General features: G+C 50.5%; 2 protein-coding genes across 49 annotated transcripts in view; both read right to left on the reverse strand.

The window, feature by feature from the left end:
* BTBD16 (BTB domain containing 16) overlaps positions 1-7,894 on the reverse strand; it is a 61,290-nt gene extending 53,396 nt beyond the window's left edge. The window contains exons 1-2 of the mRNA XM_059053026.2: positions 7,758-7,894; positions 4,857-4,955 (exon numbers count right to left, since the gene is read on the reverse strand). The gene's annotated coding sequence lies outside the window, so the exon portion shown is untranslated. The remainder of the gene's footprint in view (positions 1-4,856; positions 4,956-7,757) is intronic.
* A 586-nt stretch (positions 7,895-8,480) lies between these two features.
* The window catches only part of TACC2 (transforming acidic coiled-coil containing protein 2), a 211,973-nt gene continuing 194,392 nt past the window's right edge, over positions 8,481-26,061 (reverse strand). For all 48 annotated transcript variants that reach the window (XM_067024456.1, XM_067024434.1, XM_067024460.1 and 45 more), the window contains 7 exons: positions 22,850-22,993; positions 22,322-22,398; positions 18,538-18,581; positions 12,551-12,711; positions 12,226-12,332; positions 11,730-11,850; positions 8,481-8,701 (listed from right to left, as the gene is read on the reverse strand). In XM_067024456.1, the coding sequence (XP_066880557.1) occupies positions 8,636-8,701; positions 11,730-11,850; positions 12,226-12,332; positions 12,551-12,711; positions 18,538-18,581; positions 22,322-22,398; positions 22,850-22,993 (720 nt within the window). In that variant the 3' untranslated portion in view covers positions 8,481-8,635. The remainder of the gene's footprint in view (positions 8,702-11,729; positions 11,851-12,225; positions 12,333-12,550; positions 12,712-18,537; positions 18,582-22,321; positions 22,399-22,849; positions 22,994-26,061) is intronic.

Consider the following 26,061-nt stretch of genomic DNA (forward strand, 5'->3'; position numbering starts at 1 on the left):
TAACACCATACACAAAAATAAACTCAAAATGGGTTAAAGACCTACATTTAAGGCCAGACACTATCAAACTCTTAGAGGAAAACGTAGGCAGAACACTCTATGTCATAACTCACAGCAAGATCCTTTTTGACCCAACTCCTAGAGAAATGGAAACAAAACCAAAAATAAACAAATGAGACCTAATGAAACTTAAAAGCTTTTGCACAGCAAAGGATACCATAAACAAGACGAAAAGACAACTCTCAGAATGGGAGAAAATAGTTGCAAATGAAGCAACTGACAAAGGATTAATCTCCAAAATTTACAAGCAACTCATGCAGCTCAATAACAAAAAAACAAACAACCCAATCCAAAAATGGGCAGAAGACCTAAACAGACATTTCTCTAAACAAGATATACAGATTGCCAACAAACACATGAAAGAACACTCAATATCATTAATCATTAGAGAAATGCAAATCAAAACTACAATGAGATATCATCTCATACCTGTCAGAATGGCCATCACCAAAAAATCTAGAAACAATCGGGGCTTCCCTGGTGGCGCAGTGGTTGAGAGTCCGCCTGCCGATGCAGGGGATACGGGTTCGTGCCCCGGTCTGGGAAGATCCCACATGCCGTGGAGCGGCTGGGCCCGTGAGCCATGGCCACTGGGCCTGCGCGTCCGGATCCTGTGCTCCGCAACGGGAGAGGCCACAGCAGTGAGAGGCCCGCATTAACAGAAAAAAAAAAAAAAAAAAAAAAATCTAGAAACAATCAATGCTGGAGAGGGTGTGGAGAAAAGGGAACCCTCTTGCACTATTGGTGGGAATGTAAATTGATACAGCCACTATGGAGAACAGTATGGAGGTTCCTTAAAAAACTACAAATAGAACTACCATATGACCCAGCAATCCCACTACTGGGCATATACCCTGAGAAAACCATAATTCAAAAAAAGTCATGTACCACAATGTTCATTGCAGCTCTATTTACAATAGCCAGGACATGGAAGCAACCTAAGTGTCCATCAACAGATGAATGGATAAAGAAGATGTGGCACATATATACAATGGAATATTACTCAGCCATAAAAAGAAACGAAATTGAGTTATTTGTAATGAGGTGGATGGACCTGGAGTCTGTCCTACAGAGTGAAGTAAGTCAGAGGAGAAAAACAAATACCGTATGCTAACACATATATATGGAATCTAAGAAAAAAAATTGTCATGAAGAGACTATGGCTAGGACAGGAATAAAACACAGACCTACTAGAGCATGGACTTGAGGATATGGGGAGGGGGAAGGGTAAGCTGTGACAAAGTGAGAGAGTGGCATGGACATATATACACTACCAAACGTAGGGTGGACAGCTAGTGGGAAGCTGCCGCATAGCACAGGGAGATCAGCTAGTTGGTTTGTGACCACCTAGAGGGGTGGGATAAGGAGGGTGGGAGGTAGGGAGACGCAAGAGGGAAGAGATATGGGAACATATGTATATGTATAACTGATTCACTTTGTTGTAAAGCAGAAACTAACACACCACTGTAAAGCAGTTATACTCCAATAAAGATGTTAAAAAAAAAAAAAAAGTAAAGTTTGAAACACGTTGTCCTGGACCATCTGGCAATTCTACTCGCTCCATTATGGGCCACATCCCAGGATACCCTCAGGTACCACTTTCTGGCGCACAGAAAGGAGGCCCTTGGGCGCCCTCTAGTGTCCACTCTAGGGAAGCATCCCAGCGTGGCACGTTCCTTTCTGTCCATAAGCAGAACTCCTGGCCTTGGCTGGATCCATCACTTCCTACAGAGTCTGAGCTCAGGGATCCCGGGCCTTCAGCCTACCCCAAAGCCCTCTATCCACACATCTCCCCACAAAGCTTGGGAGCTGAGCTATTGGCCAAAGTCAAAGACAGCAAATACAAATGAATAGAAATGGCCCCCATCATGCTTCCCTAAAGCCCTTTCCTGGTGGTGTCCGGTATTCTGGGACGTGCAGTGATCCAGCCCCATGGGCCCAGACAAGTCAGAAGTCCCAAGATCCTTCAGTGGCTGAGACACCAAACCTCACTGAGCATAGCTCTCAGCTAGAACCATCTTGTACCAAAATCTCCCATGACATGGTTACGGGAGGATTCCAGTGCAATGCCCACCTTCTTCTTGAACACTCCAGGGATGAGGAGCTCACTACCTTCCCAGACTGCCCATTTCAGCCACTCCATGTGGTCACCCATAGGGAGAGGCAGTGGAGTCCAGGGGAAAGAACACCTGATTTTGACCCTGGTTCTAGCACTGATTAGCTGTGTGACCCCGGACATGACCTTATCCTCCCTTGGTGGAAGGTGTAGACTCAGAGCCCGTGGGGCCTGGCAGTTTGGAGCATCAAGGTCTTAGAGCCCGAGCGTTGGCTCTAAAGCAGCAGTCCCCAACCTTTTAGGCACCAGGGACCGGTTTCATGGAAGACAATTTTTCCACGGATGGGGGTGGGGCGGTGGGAGGCATGGCTTCGCGATGATTCAAGCGCATTATATTTATTGTGCACTTTATTTCTATTATTATGATGTCCGCTCCACCTCGGATCATCAGGCATTAGGTCCTGGAGGTTGGGGGCCCCTGCTCCAAAGTCTCTGGTTCTCAAAGAACCAGGGCCCTGACACAGTGTGTGTGCAGAGTGGGAGACACCGTGGGTATCGGGGGGAAGCTGGCTCCCAAGGTATGGGGGGGCTGTCTGTGCAGCCTGGCTCCAGGCCAAGCCTCCGGGGGAGGCAGTGCACGAGCTGGAAGACAGGCAGGGGCTTCACCAAGGAGAAGCAAGGGACGGCGCGTGCCCTTGAGTTGAGTCCTATATGGCAAGGGGGTGTTCTCAGCGATAAGCAATGAGAGCTGGATCGGGTCAGACCCTGGCCGCTGCCTTTGCTTTGTGACCTTGAGAGAGTCTTTCTCTGGCTCAGGACTTCAGTGTTCTCATCTGCAAAACGGAGTTCAGGCAAAACAACTGCTCAGCTCCATCCACTGCTGATCCTATTCTTCCAAGACCTCTGCTTGGTGCAGCCAGGACTGGGAGGGGGTGATGGCAACGTGCTGGCCCAGGGCTTTGCTTCATTTGCTCATTTCAACGAAGTCTGATGGTCAAGTTAGTGCGGGGTGTTGGGGTGCAGTGGCGGCGAGCTGACAGATGAGGCCACCCCTGCAATTCCGTGACCTCACACGGCCTGCAACGTTGTTTACGCAAAATTTTTCTTTAAGAACGGGCTTACTTTTTTTACTTACAATTTTTTTGTTACAATGTTTTTAAAGTGAATTTATTTTATGGATGAAATAACATATTTGGTATACCGGTTGATTTCTAATATACATTAAAATTAACTACGTAACTATTTTTTTTGTTTGTTTGTTTGTTTTTGCGGTACACGGGCCTCTCACTGCTGTGGCCTCTCCCGTTGCAGAGCACAGGCTCCGGACGTGCAGGCTCGGTGGCCATGGCTCATGGGCCCAGCCGCTCCGCGGCATGTGGGATCTTCCCGGGACGGGGGCACGAACCCGTGTCCCCTGCATCGCCAGGCGGACTCTCAACCACTGCGCCACCAGGGAAGCCCTACGTAACTATTTTTTAAAAGTCATTTATGAGCTGCGCTTAAAAATCATCTTTTGTGCCCAAGCACCTCACTTTTGGCAGTTTAAACTCTGCCCCTGTGAGGCTCACAGCGTACAGTGAGTTGCAGGAACTCATAGGCAGGGCAACCGACTGTATGAAGCCTGTCTCTTATTCTGATGCTTTGATATCTTGGGGCCTTGCTGACCCTAGACGGACTGTGTCTCTCAGGACTGGACAATTCCTACACAGAGTAAAGGACTTGTCTCCAGGTGAGCCCTTCATATGCAAACTGGCCAATCCGGAGCCCATCTCCCAACCACCTGTGACGTTCAGGACCGCTGTTCCCCTGCCCTAACCAGCCCAGGTACCAGATGGCTACAGAAAGCCCCTATGCCCAGAGGCAGCTGAAATGATTCAAACTAGCCAATCCTAAGCCTGCTTATCCTGTCTCACCTGTTCCTTCCCTCGGGAACCACAATAAAGGCGCTTGCCCACGTTCTCCCCCTTCTCCCTCTGGCTCCTGCTGGACCCTACCGAGTGCTTCCCTATGTGGCCCTGCTCCCCTCCCCTTGGGAACTGTGACAAACTGTGTTTTCCGTGGCAATGGTCTCCTCATCTGTTGGCCTCATCCTACCTGAATTATAATAAAACCTACATTTTAAAACACCGACCCAGTCCTGGGGCTTCAGGGAGAGTTCTTTGTAGGAAGCGACATCAAGGATGAGCGCCAAGAGGGTATGAATTAGCTGAGAGATCCGATGATGGGCCAGGGCTGAGGGTCCCAGGTGGAGGGAACAGCATATGCTGGGCTGGAGTGAAGAATGCCCATGCAGTCTGATTGCAAGATAGGAAGGGAACCCGGGACAGGAGGCCAGAAGGGGAGAAGGGAACAGATCTCCCGGGGCTTGGAGGGGCCGAGGAGTCTGGGTTTTGTCTAGTCCTACCACTTTTGATCTCCAGGCTGCTTTTCCCAGCTCCTAATAAACTCAAAAGAAAAACTTGTGAATTCTCCAGATTCTGCCGTTGCTGTTCCAGGGAACCCAGAAGCCTGGCCAGCAGCCTGGGGAGGTGCCACGGGTCCACCGACTGCAGAGGGAAACACACAAAGGCCAGGGAGAGCAAAGCCACTCGCGACAGCCTAACAGAGCACACCTGGGGCAGCCCCACCGCCCTTCCCATCCACTGAACAAAGAGTAGGGTTTTCATAGTCCGTAAAAACAATAGTGAGGCCAGCCCAGACTCAAGGCAGAGACACCAGTCAGATGAATTAAAGAACGTACCTGAGAACCACGGCAGGCATTCCCTCGCGCATTCCCTCCCCTGTGCCTTCTCTCCCCACCACTTTCCGCTCCGACCTCCTTGGGAAGGAATCTGTTCGCCTGGGGAAAGCAAAGGACCTTGCAGTCACTGAAGAAACCAGGATCCAATCTCCTGGCTGAGTGATTTCAGCCAAGTCCCTGGGGTTAACCTCTCTGAGCCTCTGTTTCCCTCTTGTAAAATGGAAATAAAAATAGTTCCGGGCTTCCCTGGTGGCGCAGTGGTTGAGAATCCGCCTGCCGATGCAGGGGACACGGGTTCGTGCCCCGGTCCGGGAGGATCCCACATGCCGCAGAGCGGCTGGGCCCGTGAGCCATGGCCGCTGCACCTGCGCGTCCGGAGCCTGTGCTCCGCAACGAGAGAGGCCACAACAGTGAGAGGCCCGCGTACCACAAAAAAAAAAAATAGTTCCCATTCACCAGAACATTTCAAGGATAAAATGCGCTAGAGAGCACTGACCCCAAGGGAGCCGCCGCGGGTGCTCACGTGTAAACGTCCTTCCTCCCGCCCACATGCCCTGCGCATGCGCACGTCTCCACCCCGCCCCCCTCGGAACACCGCCTGTCCGGCTCAATTTTTCACGTGGAACGTCCTGGAAAGCACAGCGGCTTTGCTGAGAAAGCTCAGCATCCCGCCAGGGCCAAGCAGCTCCTTACGTGAAAGGAGCTGCTCCGGGAGCCGGGCATCCCTCACTCTGGGCCTGTCACCTCCAATACGGAGCAAAGCCTGCTTCCGTAAGCCTTCCCCAGACTCACCTGACCCAAGTCCAAATCCTATGCTGTGTATCTACAGGCCTCCTAAGACCCACTTACTGAGATGCCCCACAGCTCCCCCTGGCGGGCACCCTCCCTCACTGCAACTAGCAATAAACTCGACTTGTTCAACCGCTGTTGTGTTCATGGTGGCCTTTGGCTGGAGGACAGTAACAACATTCACCCAGGTTATCCACTTTAGGAATTTAACCTAAGGAAAGACTCACATTCATAAACATATGTGCATAAAGAAACTCACTGCAGCTGTGCACATAATGATAGCAAAACATTGGACATGATATAAATGTCCATTAGTGGGCAGTTGGTTAAATACATTTTGGTTCCACGGAAGACATGGATGGAGCCATTCAAAATGATGACAAACGGCTCTATTTATTTATATAAGAGTTACCATAGCGTGATAGCCACATTATAGTATTAGGTGAAAAAAAGGTTTACAAAACGTTATGCAGGGGCCCTGCAGATGGCTGTGTCGGTGTGACACCACATAACTCCAAATAATCCACTTTCATAAAAATAAGTCTTTCATACACTGAGGGGAAAAGGCATAGAAATATAAGCATAAAAACATTCATAGGGCTTCCCTGGTGGTGCAGTGGTTAAGAATCCACCTGCCAACGCAGGGGACACGGGTTCGAGCCCTGGTCTGGGAAGATCCCACATGCCGCAGAGCAACTAAGCCCGTGAGCCACAACCTCTGAGGCTGCGCTCTAGAGCCCGCGAGCCACAACTACTGAGCCGGCGTGCTACGATTGAAGCCCGCGCGCCTAGAGCCCGTGATCCACAACGGGAGAAGCCACTGCCACGGGAGGCCTGTGCACCGCAACGAAGAGTAGCCCCCGCTCACCGCAACTAGAGAAAGGCCGCACGCAGCAACAAAGACCCAACGCAGCCAAAAATAAATTAATTTTAAAAAACATTAATAGCATTTCTTGGTTTGGGGATTATGAGGGTTTTTTCTTACCTGCACTTCTAGATTTTTAGCGATGGAAATGTTTTACTTAATAAAAAAAGTTAAAGCTTTCGAGCGATAGGAATGAGAAGGTAACCGAGGTCAGAATCTGGGGGCGGGGTGGAAGGGGGTTTGGGTCTGGATGAGCAAGCAAGGGGGGCAGGGGGCCGCGGCTGAGCCCTGGGAGGTGAACCCGGAGGCTGGACCAAGCAGAGGCTGCTGGGCAGTGGCGGGAGACACAGCCCTGCCCTGGTTAGGGTCCCCGTCCAGCGTCCAGTGAGGGTGACAGCAGGATGAGAGGCAGGTATTCTCTCCCAGAAAGGCAGGCTGTGTCTTTCTCTCCTTGGGCTGCGTGGTACAGCTGAGCTTCATCTACCTTGTACGTTATAGAAGAGACCCTCCCACCCCTCCCCGTTGCCCCACAGCTGGGGCTGCACAGGGCCTGCCCTGCTAGCGGTGGGGTGGGCCTGCGGGAGGGGAGCATCCCTCAGCCACTGTGGCCGGGCAGGAGAGGGACATTCAAGCCCAGGGCCATCAGGCGCTTGGGGCTGCTTTCCAAGCCAATACCCCACACCACAGGTGTCCTCCCCAAAAGATACATCCACATCCCACCACCTGTGAACGTGACCTTATTTGGAAATAGGGTATTTGCAGTTGTAACTGAGAATCTTGAGATGAGCTCATCTTGGATACAGCATGAGCACTAAAACCAAAGAGTGGTGTCCTTATATGAGAACGGAGAGGCAGGTGTGAGACAGAAGAAGAGAAGCCCACGTGGAGACGGAGACAGAGGTTGACATGATGCAGCTACAAGCCAAGGAACATCAAGGATTGCCGGCCATGGCCAGGTGCCGGGGGAGGCGTGGAACAGACTCTCAGAGCCTCCAGAGGGAACAAACCCCACCTACACTTTGATTTGGGACTTCTGGCCTCCAGAACTACAAGGGGATACATTTCTGTTGTTTAAGCTGCGAAGTTTGTGGTGACTTGTTACGGCCATACGAGGAAACCGGGACACCTCCCCTACCCCTTCACTGCCCTTATACACCCACCCTTCAAGCTGGGGTCCCTGGGAAAGTTAGGAGCAGTCAGGGAATCTAAGGGAGACATATCCTTAACCTCCAAAGTGGCTTAATTACCTGTCATCCACTGTGAATTGCCACCATTTCCTATTCCTTTGGAGACGAATGGACAACATTTCAGGGTTGATCTGCACCGAACAGGAAGAGTGACAGCCTGCTACCTCTTTGAGCCAATAAAGGGAAGTAGATTTTGCCCCCCTAAAGTCCAAGAGAATTTGTAAAAACAAAATCTAAGCTAATTCAACACACTCAATTATTTAAGTAGCAAGTCAATATTTCTCAATTGCTTCATCTTACAAACACAGCCACGATAACAAAGGAAATGTTATTTAAATCTGGGGACAAAAAAATGAGCCCAGACAGAGAAGAGTGAAAGGCCAAATCTGATATGATTTAACAAAGGTGAGAAAAGACCCAACCTTTCCCAGAAGATAAATCACAGCCACACTTATTGCCAAGATCCAAAGAAAAAAATTTATTTACAATAGAGAATTTTATTTGAAACATGCATTTTCTTTTTTTTTCTTTAAACAAATCAGCAAATGCAGATCAAGTTTACACTCCTTAAGGCAAGAGTCCCTTTGCAAGCTGTACATGATCATATTAAATCCAAAAGCCGCTCACCCTGGAAACTCATGTACAAAGGGCAAGGCCAAGGTCAGCGATTTGTCTTTTATTAGAGAATCAATCTCCCTGATACAGGAACTCTGAGGTCAACTTGCTATGAATTATACTAGGAAAATGCAAACAAATAGCAAGAAATTCTGATAGTCTCCTTAGTACTGCATATAATCAAATCAACTTTATTTAGAAAGGAAATACAGTAGTGCATACGAAAAAGTGAAAACAGAACCTGTCCACGTAACCAGAGGGACAGCAGTGTGCTGACGGTCATATTGCACGCAATGGTCAAAGTCCAAACATTTGGTTCAAAGTTAGCTTTTCCCCATTTTGGCAATCAGTTCATCACAAATCTTGGTGAGTTCTTCTATCTCTTTATTCTGCAAATGAAGACACAAAAAAGAGGTTGATGAAATCTCCTGGTTGTTTGGAATCAAGTCAATCAGAATGGTCACTGGGCTTTTTAAGGGGAAGGGGTCCTCTGGGCCACCTGGTCGCCCTGAATTTTTCTAAAGCAGCAAAAGAAATGACCTGGAGCCAAACAATCTGCACATCCCAGCTCTAGCTGTGTGACCTTGGGCAAGTTACACAACCTCTCTGAGCCTCGATTTTCCGTATCTCAAATGTGCGGTTAATAACATCCGTCTCTCTCAGAATTAAATGAAGTAAGAAATATAAAGTTCCCTGCACAGTGACCAGCACACAGTAAAGGCTTAACTAGTATTGGTTCTCTTCTGTTTATTTGCCTCCATGGATGTGGGCACAGAAGGATGGTGGCTTTTTTTTTGAGAAATGCCGCCAGAGGGGATAAGCAGTTCTACCTGGATGGGATCCCTAGCATTATTCAGAGGATGCCAGGTGAGGAGGTGCTGTGGATACAGGGCCCAAGGAGAGAGGTGAGGGCAGAGGCAAGACATCTTCAGGGGTTCCTCAAGGCACCCCTTACCCGTCCTCGGAAGCCCCCTCAAGAGGAGTCAACTACGTGTTCACCTCGCACCAGTGATCTGACAACACTGTCCATTCTCCAGGGACGGGGATCCAACGGGGCGACGCCTCCATCTGGACAGCAGTGGCTCTGCTCTCAGATGGACTAAATGTCGAGCCCGATGCTGATCTGTGGCTCCGCAGCCAATCATGAAGGGTCCTCTCCAAGGGGGCGAGATCTTTCCGGTGTCCCCAGAACACTGTGCGGCCAAGCTTTTCCTCGAGGTCCCCGTGGAAGGCAAGTCAATCACAAGCCCGTGCCCTGAGGCTGTACTGAGGCCCTTCCCCGGAAACGCTGGGGCCTAAGACACATTCCAGCCCGGAGCCCCGTGCCCTGTGTCCGGGCTGGGCTCTGGGTGTCACTCATCACTGAGCCGGTGCCTGGGAGGAATCAGCCCTCCTTAGCAGGGGAGAGGTTCGGTCCTGGCTGCAGCCCTGCCACCGGTGCCACCGGGAGAGAGCCCCACCTGGAACATCCCCTTGGCCTTGGCCCGTCTAGAGTTTTTGGCTCCCTGAGGCACTGAAATGCCGGTTGGAAGATGGGGCTCTGCATGGGCTGCAGGACCAGCCACTAATCCTGAAATTACTATTATCACCACTACTGCCACTGCCGGGGCTGCTAACGGTGATTTTTCATCTTATTGGAGCGCTTACCACGTGCCGGTCACCATGCAAACCCAGCCCAGGCCCTGCGGTCGCGCTCTGTGCTCATCGCAGTCCTTTAAAGGTAGCCATTATTATCCCCCCACTTTTCAGTGAGGAAACTGAGGCTCAGAGAGGTTAAGCATTGTGCCTAAGGTCACACAGCTGGTCAGACGTAGCAAACGTGGAATGCAAATTCAGGTCGGCCTGGCTCCTATAGAGCTCGGCTATTTTATGTATTAGGCATGCTGAGAGGCACTAGCAGACCCACTAGCTATCAGTTCTGGGAGGTTCCCCAAGCTCTATCCTGGCACCATCAGCCCACCGCCCAGGAAACTGCCCCGTGACGGAGCTCAGCGCACTGGGCAAAAGTCCCGGCTCGCTTTATCAAGTCCCAACGCCGTCACCCGAGAGCCATTTAGCGAAGAACTCACGTGCTTAACCCCTTCTTCCCGAGTCTTAGTTGAAGACAAAACTATGTCTGCAGATACATTTGTATTTTTTCTGTTCTCCAAAACAGTGCAAATCCAACTGGCTTTCTCCTTGTCTTTTAGCTTGCCAGAAAACCTAGCATCAATCACCTTCACTTTGTGACTGTAAACACCTGAACAGGCCCGGTGCCTTGAAAAGCACCTCTCCTTGACCCGGGTTTTAGCTCTATTGATTTAGCTAACATCGGGATGCAATATAAACACCATCGTACCCTGATGGAAATAAGAGGGAACAATCGCAAACTTTCAAGATCTACCGGTGTAGTCCTCCAACATTATGAACCTAGAACCCAAGGTGAAGTGCCAGGCCTGCTGAGAGTCAGCGTGGATGGCAGGGAGGGGCAGGGATCTGAATCTCCTGAGTCCCGGGCTCTTTCCCTGACACCATGCAGGTGACGTGAGAGGTGGTAGCTGCCCACGGCAGAGGTTAGCACTGCTTGGCCCAGAACCCCTGGGGACCCCAGCCAGCCATGCTGGAACCTGGATGGGTGCTTCTAGGGGAGCAGAGGCCATCTGGGAGACACCCTGGGCTCCTGCTGCTACCTGACTATAAAGTATCCTCACCACCGCCCATCAAGACCCCAATGCACGTGAAGTGCTGCTACCCCCGGCCACTGGGTCCTCTTGATGACCCCATCCTGGGGTATCCCAAGCCTCAGTAAATCAACCAGAATGGGGGTGCCTGTCTGCAAACACACCCAGGGAGGAGGCCTGCCTGGCACACACTCACTCCATCAGATTCACAGCACCCCTGGGTGGAAGGGGCTTCTCATCTGGACACCCGGGGACACCGTGTTCAAGGTGGTCCAGGCACTTGATTGGAAATCGGGAAACCCGGGGACAAGCTGAGGGACTCGGGAGGACCCCGCCATCCGCGAAAATGAGAGGATGCCTGGGGGCCCTTCTGACCCTGACGCTGCCCGTGCTCTGCAGCAGCCGCTTGTCTCTGCCCACGGCGTTGCCTGGTGGGTACCATCCACTTACTAGTAAGCTCGCTGGATGCAGGGATTAAAGGACTATGCCTGGCACACCGCAAGTGCCGAGCAAACATCTGACGAATGAGTGCTGAAAAGGAATGAAAAATGGCAATTCCCAGAGGGGCAGAGAAGAGGCCAGCCTCAGGGCTGCGTTAACCTGGATCTTCCAGAGGGAGAGCGAGGCCGTGCTCTTGAAGCACGGACTTGACCCGGGCGTGCCTGGCACGCGGGCGGTCCCGGAGCCGCCTAGCAGGGGAGCCTAGCCTCTGTGTGTCTCAGTGTCTGGCCAGCCCAGCCCGCCCGGGGCCTGTTACCTTCTGCTCCAGCGTTCTTTCCAGAGCGTCCACTCGAAGCTGCTCCTTCCGCAGGCTTGCCTGGTACGCAGCCTGCTCCTGCTGGGCCTTGCCCCGGACCTGTGCGATCTCAGCGTTGGCCCTGCAGGAACGGGGCGGGGGTGGGGTTCAGAAATGATCACCCTTCCTCGTAGGTGCCTCCCGCTTTCCTCCTCCCAAATCTGGGCAGGGGGAACCCAACCACCTGGCTCCAGCTCTTTCTAACGGGGGCTGGAGCACAGGAGCCCGTGAGAGCCCCCATGCCCGTGATGCCGGGGTGCTTCCAGCGGGTACCCTGGAAATTACAACACGCACCCCTTATTTATCAAAATGGATGCGAATGGAGAGTGCGCTCTTATCTTGAACTGCATTGAAAAACACAGCTGGATTGACCACCCTGCCCAAGCCAACGGCAGGGGTGCCGGGAGCTCCCAGCCCGCCCCGGGACTCGGGGGCAGACCCGGGGCGGGGGCATCACCTGTCCAGCTTCTCCTCCGCGTGGACCTTCAGCGCCTGGTACCGCTGCTCTTCCTTCTTTACTCGGGACAGGTACTCCTGCGCACACTTCTTCAGCACCTCTTCATTCTGACTCGACAGAGGACAGGGGTCGAGCCCACAGAAGAAATGCCGAGGAGGGCTGGGAACCCCAAGCGCTCTGGGATGCGGGTGTCACCCCGGACAGCCAAGTCCGAGCGCCCCGGCCTGCAGGGACGGCCTTCCCGAGCGCCCCGCAATCCTCCCGGCCTGCTCCACCTCCGCCACCACACGCGTCCCTCCCGCGCCACCCGCGAACCTCAGCACACCTTGCGGAAGCCCTCCAGGACCTCCTTCATCTTCTCGTATCTCCTGAAGAGATCGGCCAGAGATTTCTCCACCGAGTTCAGGTCGGCCAGGGCTTGCTCCTTCTCCAGGACCAGCTGCTGGACCGTCTGGTGGGAGACCGACTTCTCTCTCTGTTCATCCTCTGGCAGGAGACACAGGAACACGACGATGGGGCCCGTGGGCTCCGGACCCGGTCTCAGGGGCAGGCTGGGGCCTCAGCTGCAACTCAGCCTGACTAGCGGGCAATCTCAGACCTTGGCTTTTGGTTGAGACAGACCCACTCCCCCGAGCCCATCCAGCTCTAAAGGAACAAAATCCATGGCCCCAGCGTCCCAGACCTGGGCCTGGGCAACGTGAGATGGGATGGAAATGAACCAGCATTCTTTAACCTGATCAATGCAACCTCCGAAATATCTACCTTGGAGACCCTGGCGATTCTATTTGATTGTCCACAGCACACAGACCGATCCATAAGGTAAAAAAGAAAACATCACTATTGAATTTTGTGTTGGTCCCGATTAAAAGGTGCCGTAGATGGAGCTGTGAGGGAGGCAATCTCCCTTCTTCAGTGTTATTAAACTAAAGAGATGGTCACTGGAAAAGGAAAAAGGTTTCTTCGTCCTTAAAACAACCCATGAACCCAAAGCCCACATAACCATGGCCCTGAAGTTCTGCTCCACGCAAAAATGGACATTTCCTTTGATACAGCAAGTGTCTTAACTCCCAGGAAAAGGGAGTTATTTCTGTCAAAGTGAGTTTCTCAGTTATGCACAAAAGAATTAAACTCTGGCCCAGTTCAGAGTGGCTGATCCTGGTGAAAGGGACTGCTTTCTGCCCACTGCAAGCCAATATGCCTGGAACCCCTTGAAAACCCCTCATATGGACGGGAAAGGCTTTCTCTGGCCGCTCTATAGGAAAGTCCCTCGACCGCACAGCGCTCTCTATGCTTTGTATGTCAATCCATCATCGGTCTGGGCGGCCAGGGAACTTGCTCTGAACTGTCTGGAACTTTGCTGACAGCAGAGAGTGGAGGGGGTGAGGGGAAGCCCCACTCCGAGCTCCTGTCCTTCCTCGGCCCCAGGTCAGCGGGGAGGGGTGCCTGGGCCGCAGGATGGACAGCAGCTGTAAATGATGACACAGCCATGGTAAGAGCAGCGGCCAGTGTGTACAGGGCTCTTGCACGTGTCGGGCGCCGGACCGCCTGTTATCTTGATCCAATGCTCCTAAGCCAGCACCCGGCAGCCAGGCTGAGCTTCCAGAAGTCCAAACCGGGTCACCCCACCCCGGGGGCTTCCATCTGCCCCGGAATAAAATCCAAAGCCCTGCCCCACACGCTCTGCTCTCCGCACTGCTGCGCCTCCGCTGGGAACGCCAGCCCGGAGCTTCCCGCCTCGCTCAGACGCGCCGTCCCTGAGCCCGTGTGGGAAACGCCTCCTCTGAGTGGCCCAGCGGTGGCCCCTCCCCATTGTGAAATCAGACGTGTGGGTGTGCACGTGAGTGTGTGTAGAAGGCACACGCCCCGGGAGCAGGGTCCTGGGTCTGCTTTGTCCGTTGCTCTGTCCCAGAACTAGGACAGCGCCTGACTCACAGGACCCCTCCATACACGCTGTGCAGCCGGGCAGTGAATGAACGAGCACAGCCTTGCGGCAGATGTCTAGTATCCCTCCGACAGGAGAAGCTGTTCACTGAGGACGCAGCAGATCCAGATCCAAACCCAAGGCTGTGCTCATAACTGCATCTCCACGTGAGCCTCTTAGGAATGGACCTGGAAGGATGTAGCTCCCTTAAAAGCGGGGGAGATGTTGCTTTGGGTTCTTTTCCCTTAGATTCCCGATAGACGGGCATCTTTCTGTATCCTGACATCAGGCATGTTCTCGGGTGTGAGGAGGAGGCAAGAGCACAGAACAGGGGGGGCCACATCCTGGTTTCGGCTCCAGCCCTGACCATAAACTTGCTCGTAAGTCCTCCCTCGAGGTCCCAGGGCCTCAGTTCCAAAATGAGGGGCTTCTCACAGGTGAGCGTGTATCCTGATCAGTGGGGGGCTTGTTCACACACCGATGGCTGTGCCCACCCAGCGGGGTCTGATTCAGTCAGTCTGGGGTAGGGCCGAGGATCTGCATCTGTGACAAGGTCCCCAGCGATGCTGAGACAGCTGGTCCAGGGACCACGTTTGGAGAACCCCGGGCCCAGAAGATGCCCGAGGTCCTCCCACCCTGCCTCTCAGATATCCCGCTACCAAGGCAGAGGTGAAGACCCAGGAGCCAGAGTCGGAGAGCCCACATTCCAGACCTGGCTCTGATACCTCCCAGCTGTGTGACTTTGGGCAGAGTTTTTCAGCTCCGCCCTCCACACCTGAAACAGGGGGTCATAGTATTTATCTTACGGCATTTGGAAGAAGATTAAATATAAAGCCCTCGACACATAGTAAGAACCCAGTTATCAGTGACCCGTTATCAGCAGCATCACTGCCTCCCCCGAACTGGTATGATGTCAAGTGGCAGTGACCCACCAAGGGGGAGCTTTTTAACATACAGCAAGAACAGAACTGCCAGCAATCTGTTTGCTACATCTAGACTCCTAAAAGAAAGGGCCTTACAAAGTTCCACCAGTAACCAAATGCTTGTTTTTATTCTTTGAATTTTAGCTGCTTCCTTAGTTCTCAGCAAGCAGTACAATGCACATTCTGGGCTGGTTTTATGCCATGTATACATTTCACTTGGCTTGGTAAAGGAGCCATTTATCAAACGGAGTCCATCTGATTTCCTGGATCTGAGATTAGGCCGCCTCAGGCTTCCTTTCCTCCCCCCATAACCCTTGTAAAAATAGAATTTCCCTGTTCCCGGGGGAGACGGAGGAGGAGAGAATGCTTCACACATCTTTTTTTTTTTTTTTTTTCTTTTTTAACTTACAAATGCTGCTAGGTGCTTCAAAGCAGGAAATCAGCTCAAAACCCAAGATGATCTAGACACAACAATAAAACAATGGCCCTGGAGATTTTCTGGCTTTTTCTGGCTTTTTCAGGCGAAACACTATTAAACCATGTGGGGAATGCAGCCAAAACACAAAAGCAAAAGTAACAAAAATAGAAAAACAAACAAACAAATAAGGGTTGCAATGGGCGGGTGTCAAATTAGGTGAAAAAGCATTTACTTACCAGGCTTGCCTGTTTGTTTTGCAAGCAAAGGGCAAGAAGCAATGGAAAATGGAAGCAAAACAGATAATCAGGGCAGTTGTTAGGAAAGCAGGAAGAAAAAAAAAATCAGTCGCAACAACCTGGAACGCAGAAAGCACCGAAGACCCTTTTTGTTCTCAATAGTCAATATTTGAACTTAATGCAACATATTCTCTTATAGTAACATATGGTGAGAATGGACAGTGATGGCAGGACAGATGTCACATGGACATGGAGCATTTGTGAAGGTTAAACAGAGGTCAGGGAGCCTGGCTGGAGTCAAGGCTAGTGGAAGTTGGGTAGAAGCTGGCTTTAACTTCAAAATGCTACTACATTCCCTCTGGGCCCTGAACTGCAAGCTCTGCTCTCTGGGCCCGAGTTTCCCTTTCCATGAGGAATGGTGGGTGGGTGAGCGGAAATGAGACGAAAAATACGGGATCCAGATGAGACATATGGGTGTGTTTCCTGCCTCAAGAGAAGGCAGGTCCCGCCCAGAGCTACAGTGAGTCCCAGCCAGGCCGCAGCCCCACGCCATCCTTGGCAAGGACACGAGGACCCTGAAATCGACAGTGGCCCTCATCGGCGACCTGCTAGTGACTGACGGATGAGAGACACCCCCAGACATGCCACCTCTCGGATGAGAGCAGCTCTGGGAAGGTGGGTGATGAACGGGACAGGAAGTGAGGATGGGGAGGGGGCGATGAGGAACAGACACACCATGAGGTGCCACCCCAAGTGACAGCACTGCTTCCAGCCAGGGACGCTGGGGAGGGGGTCTCGCGGAGCCACCCGGAGAGCGCTCAAACACCCCCAAAACAGGAAAATGCTCAGAGGGGCAGTGTCACAGCTCTTGAAGAGAGGGGCTCTCAGGCCAAACACACCAGGTCTCCTGGAGGGAGTGGGGATAGGGGGGTGGCATGCATGGCCTTGATCCCTGGAGTCAGGGTGCCACATGCTGCTCAGACTGTGTCTGAGTTGAAAACACTGTTCTAACTACTGTCACCTGCAGCGCGGAAAGCATCGAAGTCCAATCCTCTTTCTGTCACCACAAGGACAGGCCACTATGTCAACTAGAGACTCTGACTCTGTCAGTTTTCAAGAGGGCACGTCTGCTTCTATCAAACTGCCAGCTGAGCCAGAACATCTGGTCGCTCTGGGCAGCCTGCTGTCAGGGCAAAGGCTCATGTCCTCTTCAACAATGGCTTAAACGTCATCATCAAAAGTAAAAAATAAAAACGTATGACTCTGAGATGCAGATGGATATTTTCAGATGAGCCATGTAGGTTTGAGTGATGTTTTCACGTCCCAAGACTCCAGGACGCGGAAAGGTTGCCAAACCATGTGTATTGGAAGACATAAATCCTTCCTTCTGACCATTTTCAGCAGCAGTTTCAGTTCCAAGGGTTTTTTGTTTGTTTTTATCTCATCCATATGTATCTATATGTTATACAAAGAGGTTTCATTTGATAGAAAGCATACACCATGAGGCTGATCCTTAAAAAGACCCCAATGGGCTTCCCCTTGAGCTCTGGGAGAAATGGTCTTTATTATAATAAACCAAAATTAAAGCTTTTTTGAATGGAAAGCACTCAGTTGGAAGCTTCTTCACTGTTCCCAAGGCTGTGGTCATATTTATCTTAGGGCAAAAGCTAGAGGTGTGGTGTGACATATCCAAACGTTTGGGAGGACGAGGGGTCACCTGCTAAAACAGCATCAAGCTGTGGTTTGCAGTGAGCTTATGTCCTTTGGAGTAAAAGGTTTTTGTTGTTTTTTTTTTTTGCGGTACGTGGGCCTCTCACTGCCGTGGCCTCTCCCGTGGCAGAGCACTGGCTCCGGACGCGCAGGCTCAGCGGCCATGGCTCACGGGCCCAGCCGCTCCGTGGCACATGGGATCCTCCCAGACCGGGGCACAAACCCGCGTCCCCTGCCTCGGCAGGCGGACTCTCAACCACTGCGCCACCAGGGAAGCCCAATAAAAGGTTTTTTAGAAAAACTGCTATCATGGACCTAAGCAAATAAATAAACAAAAATCCCACACCTCGCACCCAGAGTTATAACAGCATTTTTGAATGATGATCATCAGTGAAAAGACTTGGGCTTGGAACTTCTGCAAGGCCTTTTCTCACTTTTTCTTTAAAAAAAAAAAAAAAAAAAGAGCCAGGCGTGTATAACTTGTAACATGAGGCCTTCTTTTATTGCAGGTCGAAGTAGTCTGTCGGTACTGGCTGCCAGGGATGCTGTGTTAAGATGGATTCTGAGGCAGTGTCCAAACTCAGTGAGAAATAGTGCTGTGACCCGTTAACAGGGACAGGCAGCTGGACTGCCACGTGTCCTACTGTCCTTGTTCTAGACCTCTGTGTAAAGGCCGAGTTGGGTATTTTTTCACTTGTGTCTAAACTAAATTAGGGTTTAGAGATTTGATTACAGAGATCTGATTCTCTCCCATGAACAACAACAACAAAAATCACCCAAATATCCTAGTAATCTCCTTCCCCATGAGGTGGGCCATCCTGGCTGGGTCACATGGTGGCCATTGAAGTGACAGCCATGGCTTCCCACAGGCATGAATAATTCATGCCAAGGGACACACATGCTGGCAGGTGTTCCCAGGGGGTCCCCAGACTCACTGATCTGGGGCAGAGCCACATTCTGGGATGCTCTGGTCCCTCCCTAAAGGGCTTCATGCTCTAAGAGGAGCCTGAGAGGAACACACTCTGAGTCTCTACCTTCAAAGCCCTCCCCATAGTTCAGAAATCTCAGGGCGGGCCTGAGTCCCCCACCAGTGAGGACACCCACCTATCATCTGGGCGATGGTCTTCTCATACTCGGCCACTATTTTCCTGTAAGAGAAGTGAAAATAGGTTGGAACTGTGACCACAGAATGGTTTTAATTTCACGTGGGAGCCCATGTGCTGGATATCAACAGCCTGACCACTGTCTAAGAGGACAAGTCTTATGGGTTACAGGTGGTTCAGACTACTAGGGACCCCTCCAACCTCAGCCCTCTTCTTGCACACCCAAATAGGTTCATTTTCCTAGTGCAAGAGACTCTGATCAAATCAATCCCTGATACAAAACCTTCTGTGTCTCCCCTCTGCCCACCGAGAAAAAAAAATAAGGCCAAACCTTCAGCCTGACAGTCAAAGCCTTCCGTCACCTGGGCCTGATCTTCCTCATCAATCTTACCTCCTTCCACGGCATCTCGCGAACACAGCGGTTCAGTGAGAACAGAGGATTTCTTGTCTGCCCTGAGCTGTCTCACCTCTATGGCCGTGCCCATGTTGTTCACGTCCCCTCTCTCTTTCCACCTGTCATAGTCTGTTTCTCAAGGGCCAATTCAAATGCTACCTCCTCCGGGAAGCCTTCCCTGATTTCTCCTTTGAACCCCATAACATTTTATCTGAATCTTCTTCCAAAACACACATCCTAGTACTTGAGTGGAAGCTCCTCAAGGCCCAGGGACCACTTCTTAGTCACCTGTGTTGTTTAGTGGGGAGTGGCAGGGGAGGAAACAGTAGGACTTCTTGGGTAGGCTCAATAAAGAGAAGCTGCACAAAAGCACTAAGATCCCTGGCTTATAAGATTAAAGGAGACTCTAAAAAAAGACTTGAGGCTTTCATCTACATTATCCAATCCACAAGAGAACCAAGAGCTACTAACCTCCAACAGATCTAGGACCTGATTGCAGCTGACCCTGCCTCTCAGAGCTGTGTGATTTGGCCAAGTCAGTAATGGACGCTGAGGGTTCAGCTTACTCCCTGGTACAGTGAGGATTACCTTAGACCTTGACTTTCAGGACTGGGGGGTGGGAATTAAATGAAGTTAAAAGCGACAGTGACAGTAGAACCCACTCTTGCAAAGGCTAAAGGCCTTGCAGCTGCTGGGTGTCTGTCCCTGGCTTCTTGACCTTGGCCCCAAGGTCACTGCCTCACCCAAGGGCAGACCCACCACAAGAAAGGCAGCCACAACATGAGCCCCCCTGCATTCTCTCTCTGAATCCTACACAGAGACACTTCATGTTTTCTGTGCTTAAACAACCCCTCCTGGCACCCCTGAATCACAAAACAGTGATGGATCTCTGAGGCTGCCCCATCTAAACCCACCACCACAGGGCAGAGGCGGGACCACACAGAGCAAGTAAGGGACGTGTCCTTTCAGAAGTGCTAGGAGACGGGGGCCAAAGAAGTGGTCTCCCTAGAATTGCTACACAGGGTCATTCAGTAACCTTTCCAGGATCCCAGGGCTACAAAGTGGCAGAGATAGGATTCAAACCCAGGTATCAACTCTGGAGTCTTTGTTCTAAACCCTTTGGCTCCACTGCCTCCAGGCATTGTGACTTACCCCCATTTTACAGATGAGGAAAGTTAGACACAGAGTTAAGAAACAGATTCAGAGAACCTTCTGTATAGCACAGGGAACTCTACTTGACTCCGCTGGACAGTAGAAACTAACACAACATTGTAAAACAACTGTACCGCAATTTAAAAAGAAGGAAAGAAAGAAAAAGAAAGACTCAGAAGCAGCTATGAAGCAGAGCCTGACTTCCACCTGGTCTGGCTCCAGAGCCTGACGTTTAGGACACCAAAAACTAGTGCCTCTGTGCCAGCTGCTGATACTTGAAATCCCACCATACCAGTTAGCAAACAGCACTCCCTGGAGCCCCCAGAGGTACAATTTCTCCCAGGAAAGCAAAAGGAATCAGAGACAGAACTTCCAGCCTCCCCATATGTCCTTCCTTCACCTTGAGTGCAGGCAAAAAACCAAAGCCACCCGGTTCCCTCCCCAACTCCCCCTTAGCCAAAGAATATATATATATATATATATATGAGATTTTAAAATAATGCAAGTACAGGGCCTCAGTTTGAATGTGAAACAGCACTAAGATTAAGCTCCAGAAATGATCACAAAAACTGTCAGCAGAAAGATGGAACTAACAGAAGAATTTTCAGGAAGATACTATTTGACCTAGAAAATGGGATATGATCACCTAAACATCTGCTTACTACTTAAAACGGTAGCCAGGAATATGATTTTGATAATTAGCTAACAGCACTACTGCAATTAAGTGTACTAAAAATGTACAAATTCTTTGACCAATGTTTAAAAATGCATTCATTCTCTTATTCCCACACTTTGAGACTTTAAAATGAAGCCTATTATGTATTTTTGGCACAGTGCCAGACCTTCTGTCTTGTTAAAATGACTGTGCTTGAATACATATCTTCTCTTGCAATTGCCTCAGCTCGAGCTGAAGAAAGGCAGGTGTGTGGAAAATGAACTATGCCCCCTCCACCCTGCCACGAGCAGTTCTTAGACCCGGCGGCATCCAGAACCTGGACAAGATGTGCTAACCCGGGACGGTCAAAGCAGAGGTTTGGGCCAAAATTGCTTTAAAAATGCCACTTACAATATAGGTTTGTTTTTTGTTTTTTTGCAGTACGTGGGCCTCTCACTGTTGTGGCCTCTCCCATTGCTGAGCACAGGCTCCGGACGCACAGGCCCAGCAGCCATGACTCACGGGCCCAGCCGCTCCACGGCATGTGGGATGTTCCCAGACCGGGGAATGAACCCGCGTCCCCTGCATCGGCAGGCGGATTCTTAACCACTGCACCACCAGGAAAGCCCCAATATACTTTTAAAAGTCACATCCCAAGGGTAAATTCTAGCCCCAGAGATGGTTTCTTAGTTTCTAAGAAGATGATGAATTGAGAAAGGAAATAAAGGGGAAAAGCCACATGAGGAGTGAAAGCAAGAGGCAGGCCGCTGCGTACAGTGGAAAGAGCTTGGCTTTCAGTGTCAGAAAGGTGGATTCAAATCCATGTCCTTGTTAACTAGAAGCTCCAGGGCCTCGGTCAAGTCCCCTAACCTCTCTGAGCCTTCAAGTGGGGCTGACCATCCCCTCGACAGCTGTGGGGAGAAACAGACTGTGTGTCTCCAGCCAAAATCACAGTGCTTGGCACACGGCAGGTACTTACCGTGTGGTAGCTGTCATACTTCTATGACAATAGGCAGCAAATGAAAATAAATTACTCAAGTGACATACGGGAGACACCCTCAATATTTATCGATTGAGACTGGTGAAATTAATTATGTTAGACCCTTAAAAGGACTGTCAAGCACCTGTTGAACAATAAGGTCAAGATGTATAAAAATCTGTCCAAGTTACGCTAAGTTAAAAAAGAGTATAGGGTCATGTACATTTCTACACTCCACTTTTGAAGAAAAATGGAGGCTACATAGATACCTTAACACATTTGGGATCAGAAATGGAAAATTCTGGAAAGGATACACCAGAAATGGTGCGTAGTAGTTGCCTGAAGGGTGTGGAACCAGAGGCTGAGTGGGAAGGAGATTTGTTTTTCCTTGTACATATATTTATTTGATTGCATTATTTGACTCATGCTCATGGTATTTTAATAATAGTAATACACTAAGAATACTTCTGTGAAACTATGAACCTTGTGGAATAATGGATAACTTCTATAGAGGACACTGTTCGTGGACCACACCAGCTCCAGCTGTTATCAAACCACAGGTATGCATCCCCCAGGTATCAGGAAGCCCAAGCATCACAACTGACCTCATTTCCATCACTTCCCGCCTGCTTTCTTCGTATTTATCTTTCCAGTCCGAGACCTCTCTCTCCTTGGTTATGATCTAGTGTCACGGAGAAGAGGAAGAGGTTAGTCCCAGATGAGTCAATTCAGATCTGAGCAATTCATACACCAAGACAAGGAAATACTAAATAAATATGGAATTAAAGCCTGCTAACACCAAATCATTGTATTTAGAGAATCTCCCCGAGCACGAGATAGAAATAAGCCAAACATGAGACTTTCACAATGCCCACAGAGAGCATCTAAAAGGCATGTGCTTTTTTGTTATAACTCAAACGAGGCCCTAACGGCTCGTTAGACAATAGCTTCCAAGATCAAAACCCATGGTTTGCCGCCTGTCTCTGCCTGCAGTGGTCAGAGGAGAAAGTCTGTGTCCAGAGAGGCTGGCTTTGAGGGACATACATTTATTTACAAACGGCAGAACCCAGAACTTTCCCCAGGGCACCCAGAGGTGGCCTTGCTTTCTCTGAGCCACACACACGCCACAGTACCTCTGCCCTGGCGATCTGGAGGGCGGAGTCCAGGTCAGGCTGCTGGAACAGAAGGCCCGTGGGTTTCTCTACCTCGGCCGTCCCGATGCGGGAATACAAGGCTGTTTTGGAGACGGTGACGTCTGTTGCGTGAGCAGCTTCTCTCTGTGGAATGGTTTTTAAATTTAAAAAGTTAACATTAATCTTATGACAAAGAGAATTGCATTCATCCTCTCATGAATGGGTCAGTTGTATGGTTTTGAAACAAAGAACATCAAAAGTATGAGAAAATGCTAAGACTAATGAATGGGGAAATGCCGGATGCAATCTACGGAAATCTATCATTCCTGCGCCTGCACCTGCTGACAAAGGGTCTAACGGCGGATGCCTCCCCAGCTCCCAGGCCCTGGAGTCAAGCATGTCTGGTGCCCGTTTATCACTGCCATTTATCAGCCGCAGAGGCATTTAGTCACAGCGCATAAGAACCAAGGTCATCTTCCAGCAGGCTCTACTTCCAAAATGAAAGCCTGACGGTGAACAATGTTGAATTCTACTCTATGTTTCCCCAGTTTTGAGTAACCACAGATCCGATCATTTTTTTTTTTAAATTTAATTTAATTTTTTTTTTTTTTGGTGGTACGCGGGCCTCTCACTGCTGTGGCCTCTCTCGTTGCGGAGCACAGGCTCCGGACGCACAGGCTCAGCGGCCACGGCTCACGGGCCCAGCCGCTCCGCGGCACGTGGGATCTTCCCGGACCGGGGCACGAACCCCTGTCCCCTGCATCGGCAGGCGGACTCTCAACCGCTGCGCCACCAGGGAAGCCCGATCCGATCATTTTTGTGAGACTTGTCCACATTTCAACTTAGGGGAGGTTGGTGAGCTCTACTTGAAAGGATATAATTCACACAAAGCTTAAGACCTACCATAGCTCTCAACCAACATCACCTTCAACGAGCTAGTTTCTGGGCGCCAAAAGCTAAGCAGTACATTGGAGTTACAGCGTCAGCGGGAAAATTGAAAACTGGATCACTGACAACATCCACCTGTGCCGATAAGCCCCGTGATGCGTGGTGTGACTCCCTGCCCCCACGATTGACACTGGACAGTCACAAGCCTCCTGGGAGGGAGGAGAGGTGTGTGCTGACTCTTCCTCCCTTTGCACAAATGCTCAGCCATCTCCAACACGCCCGAAATGCAGCATTACGAGCATCGTGCAGTGGGGTTGTTCATCTAGCTCTACTGCAAAAAAAAGTGTCAAACCAATCACACTCTCAGTCCTATTCATTAACCTCCTGGCCCGTCGTGGTTGCCAAGGCAAACCTCCACCCTGGTTACTAGAGTCCAGATGGACATGAAGCAATGGGGGTGTCACGGGCGGAGGGCAACTGCTTTTTCTTTGGGAAATTTATGAGAAGAGATGGAGCCGTGAACAGAACACCACAGTGTAGAAGGAGGAGAGAGATGTGGGAAAGGAACGGTGAGAACTTATCTTGTAGATGGAGGCAGAGGAGATGAAAGAACCAATGGCAGCTTAGAAAACGCAGGTGGAAGCTTAATGGATAGGACTGGAGGTCACCGGGTTAGGACCAGTTAGGTGTACACATGCACGCTGAACGAAGTGGTTTAGGCTGTCCTAAAAGCGAGCGTCTGCTGCGTGGGTGTCGCTGCCCCTGCCTGGCCTTGAGTATCTGGGCTGACTCTCACATGGGACCAGAATGACCACTGCTGGTCAGAGGGGAACACCAGACCCCAGGGACACGCCCACCTGTCAAGTGGGATGCCAGCATCTTCGGCGACAGGACATTTGAGCAGAACACAAGTTTAAAGCCCTCACGGGCAGGCAGGCTGACCTCTCAGAAGAAAGAGGGCCCCCAGACCAGAGGGCAGAGCCTCTCCCAGGTAGGTGTTAATCTCTGATGTCTGAGATGTTTTCAAGGTTCTACTTGTCAAATGGGAAACTTCTCAGGAAGTAAACAGAAAATTATACCTTGACACCAAGACTCAGTATTTACATTTATCGAGAAAGTTCAAAAACACAAAATTCTGAAGAGGATTTTTTAAAAAACCTGTTCCTGTCACAGTTAAGCAAAATAATGTATCCTTTGAAAAAAATTAGAATAAAGTTTCAAAATGGAAAGAACCTTAGACACCATCCAACTCATCCTGGTCCCTCTGATGATGAAAAACTTGAGGATCTAAATAAGATCTGGCCAAATCGCTTCCCAGAATGAGATTCAATTCTGACCCAAGATAAACCAGCTCTCTGAAGTGCAAGAGAAAATGAATTAAAACTAACTTGATCATACTGGGCAGAAACAAAATACGCCCAGGGCAGGAATTAATGATCTTTAAGCTGCCTAATGCCCTTTGTAAAACACAGAAGGGGATGAAAAGTAAACAAAATAATGAGCTTTCCAAGTCAATGCAAATGGTTACTACCAGATACGGTCATTCACTATCAGCGGTCATCCTGGCCACCTGGGGTTTTCAATAAAGAAACAGGATGACTTCAGAATCCATTTGAATTACTACCAGAGTATCTGCATGTTAATGCAATTCAAGGTACACACCCTGATTTTCTCTCACAACAGAAGAATTGTTTTTAACTGAAATTAATAGGTTTGTCTCTTGATGATATTTTAGGATCAGACTTAGATTAAGCTTTGTTTCTCTCACATAACCTCCCACTTGCTACTTTAGAGGAACCGAAAAGCCACCAGAATCACAAGTTAAGATGTGAAATGGCCACGACTCAGGCAGCACGGGACCAACGTCCAACCTCACAATCCACTCCCTCAAATCTTGGTCCCTGCGGGGACCCCTGGGGCACTGTCACCTGGGTCAGGCCTGCAGACCTCATGCCTGGGGTCCTTCTGGCCTTGCAGCCACGGGCTGGGGGTCTTGTTGTCCCTCACCCAGGCTCACAATCCTCCTTGTGTCCAACCCGCTGTTGCCAGGCTCAGGGGAAGCTGCCATGTCTTGGACCAAAGCAGGATCGCTGTCCCCGGGAACCAGGTGGGAGAGCGGTGAGAAGGCGCGGGGGTAGGGCCCAAAAGCCGAGATCGGGTCATGGGCCAAGGTCATGGAGCGTGGACACAGGCTGGGCGCTTGGGGGTGTCAGGGTCACGTGGCACCAGGTCGGGCAGAGAGCAGCCTCACCCCGGCGCGCCGCCCCATCCAAATCTGACAAGGGGCGGGTCTCAAGTTCAGGATGGCAAACAAGAGGAAGGCA

Source organism: Kogia breviceps, chromosome 2 (genome assembly GCF_026419965.1).
Source record: "Kogia breviceps isolate mKogBre1 chromosome 2, mKogBre1 haplotype 1, whole genome shotgun sequence".
Lineage (NCBI taxonomy): Eukaryota > Metazoa > Chordata > Mammalia > Artiodactyla > Physeteridae > Kogia > Kogia breviceps.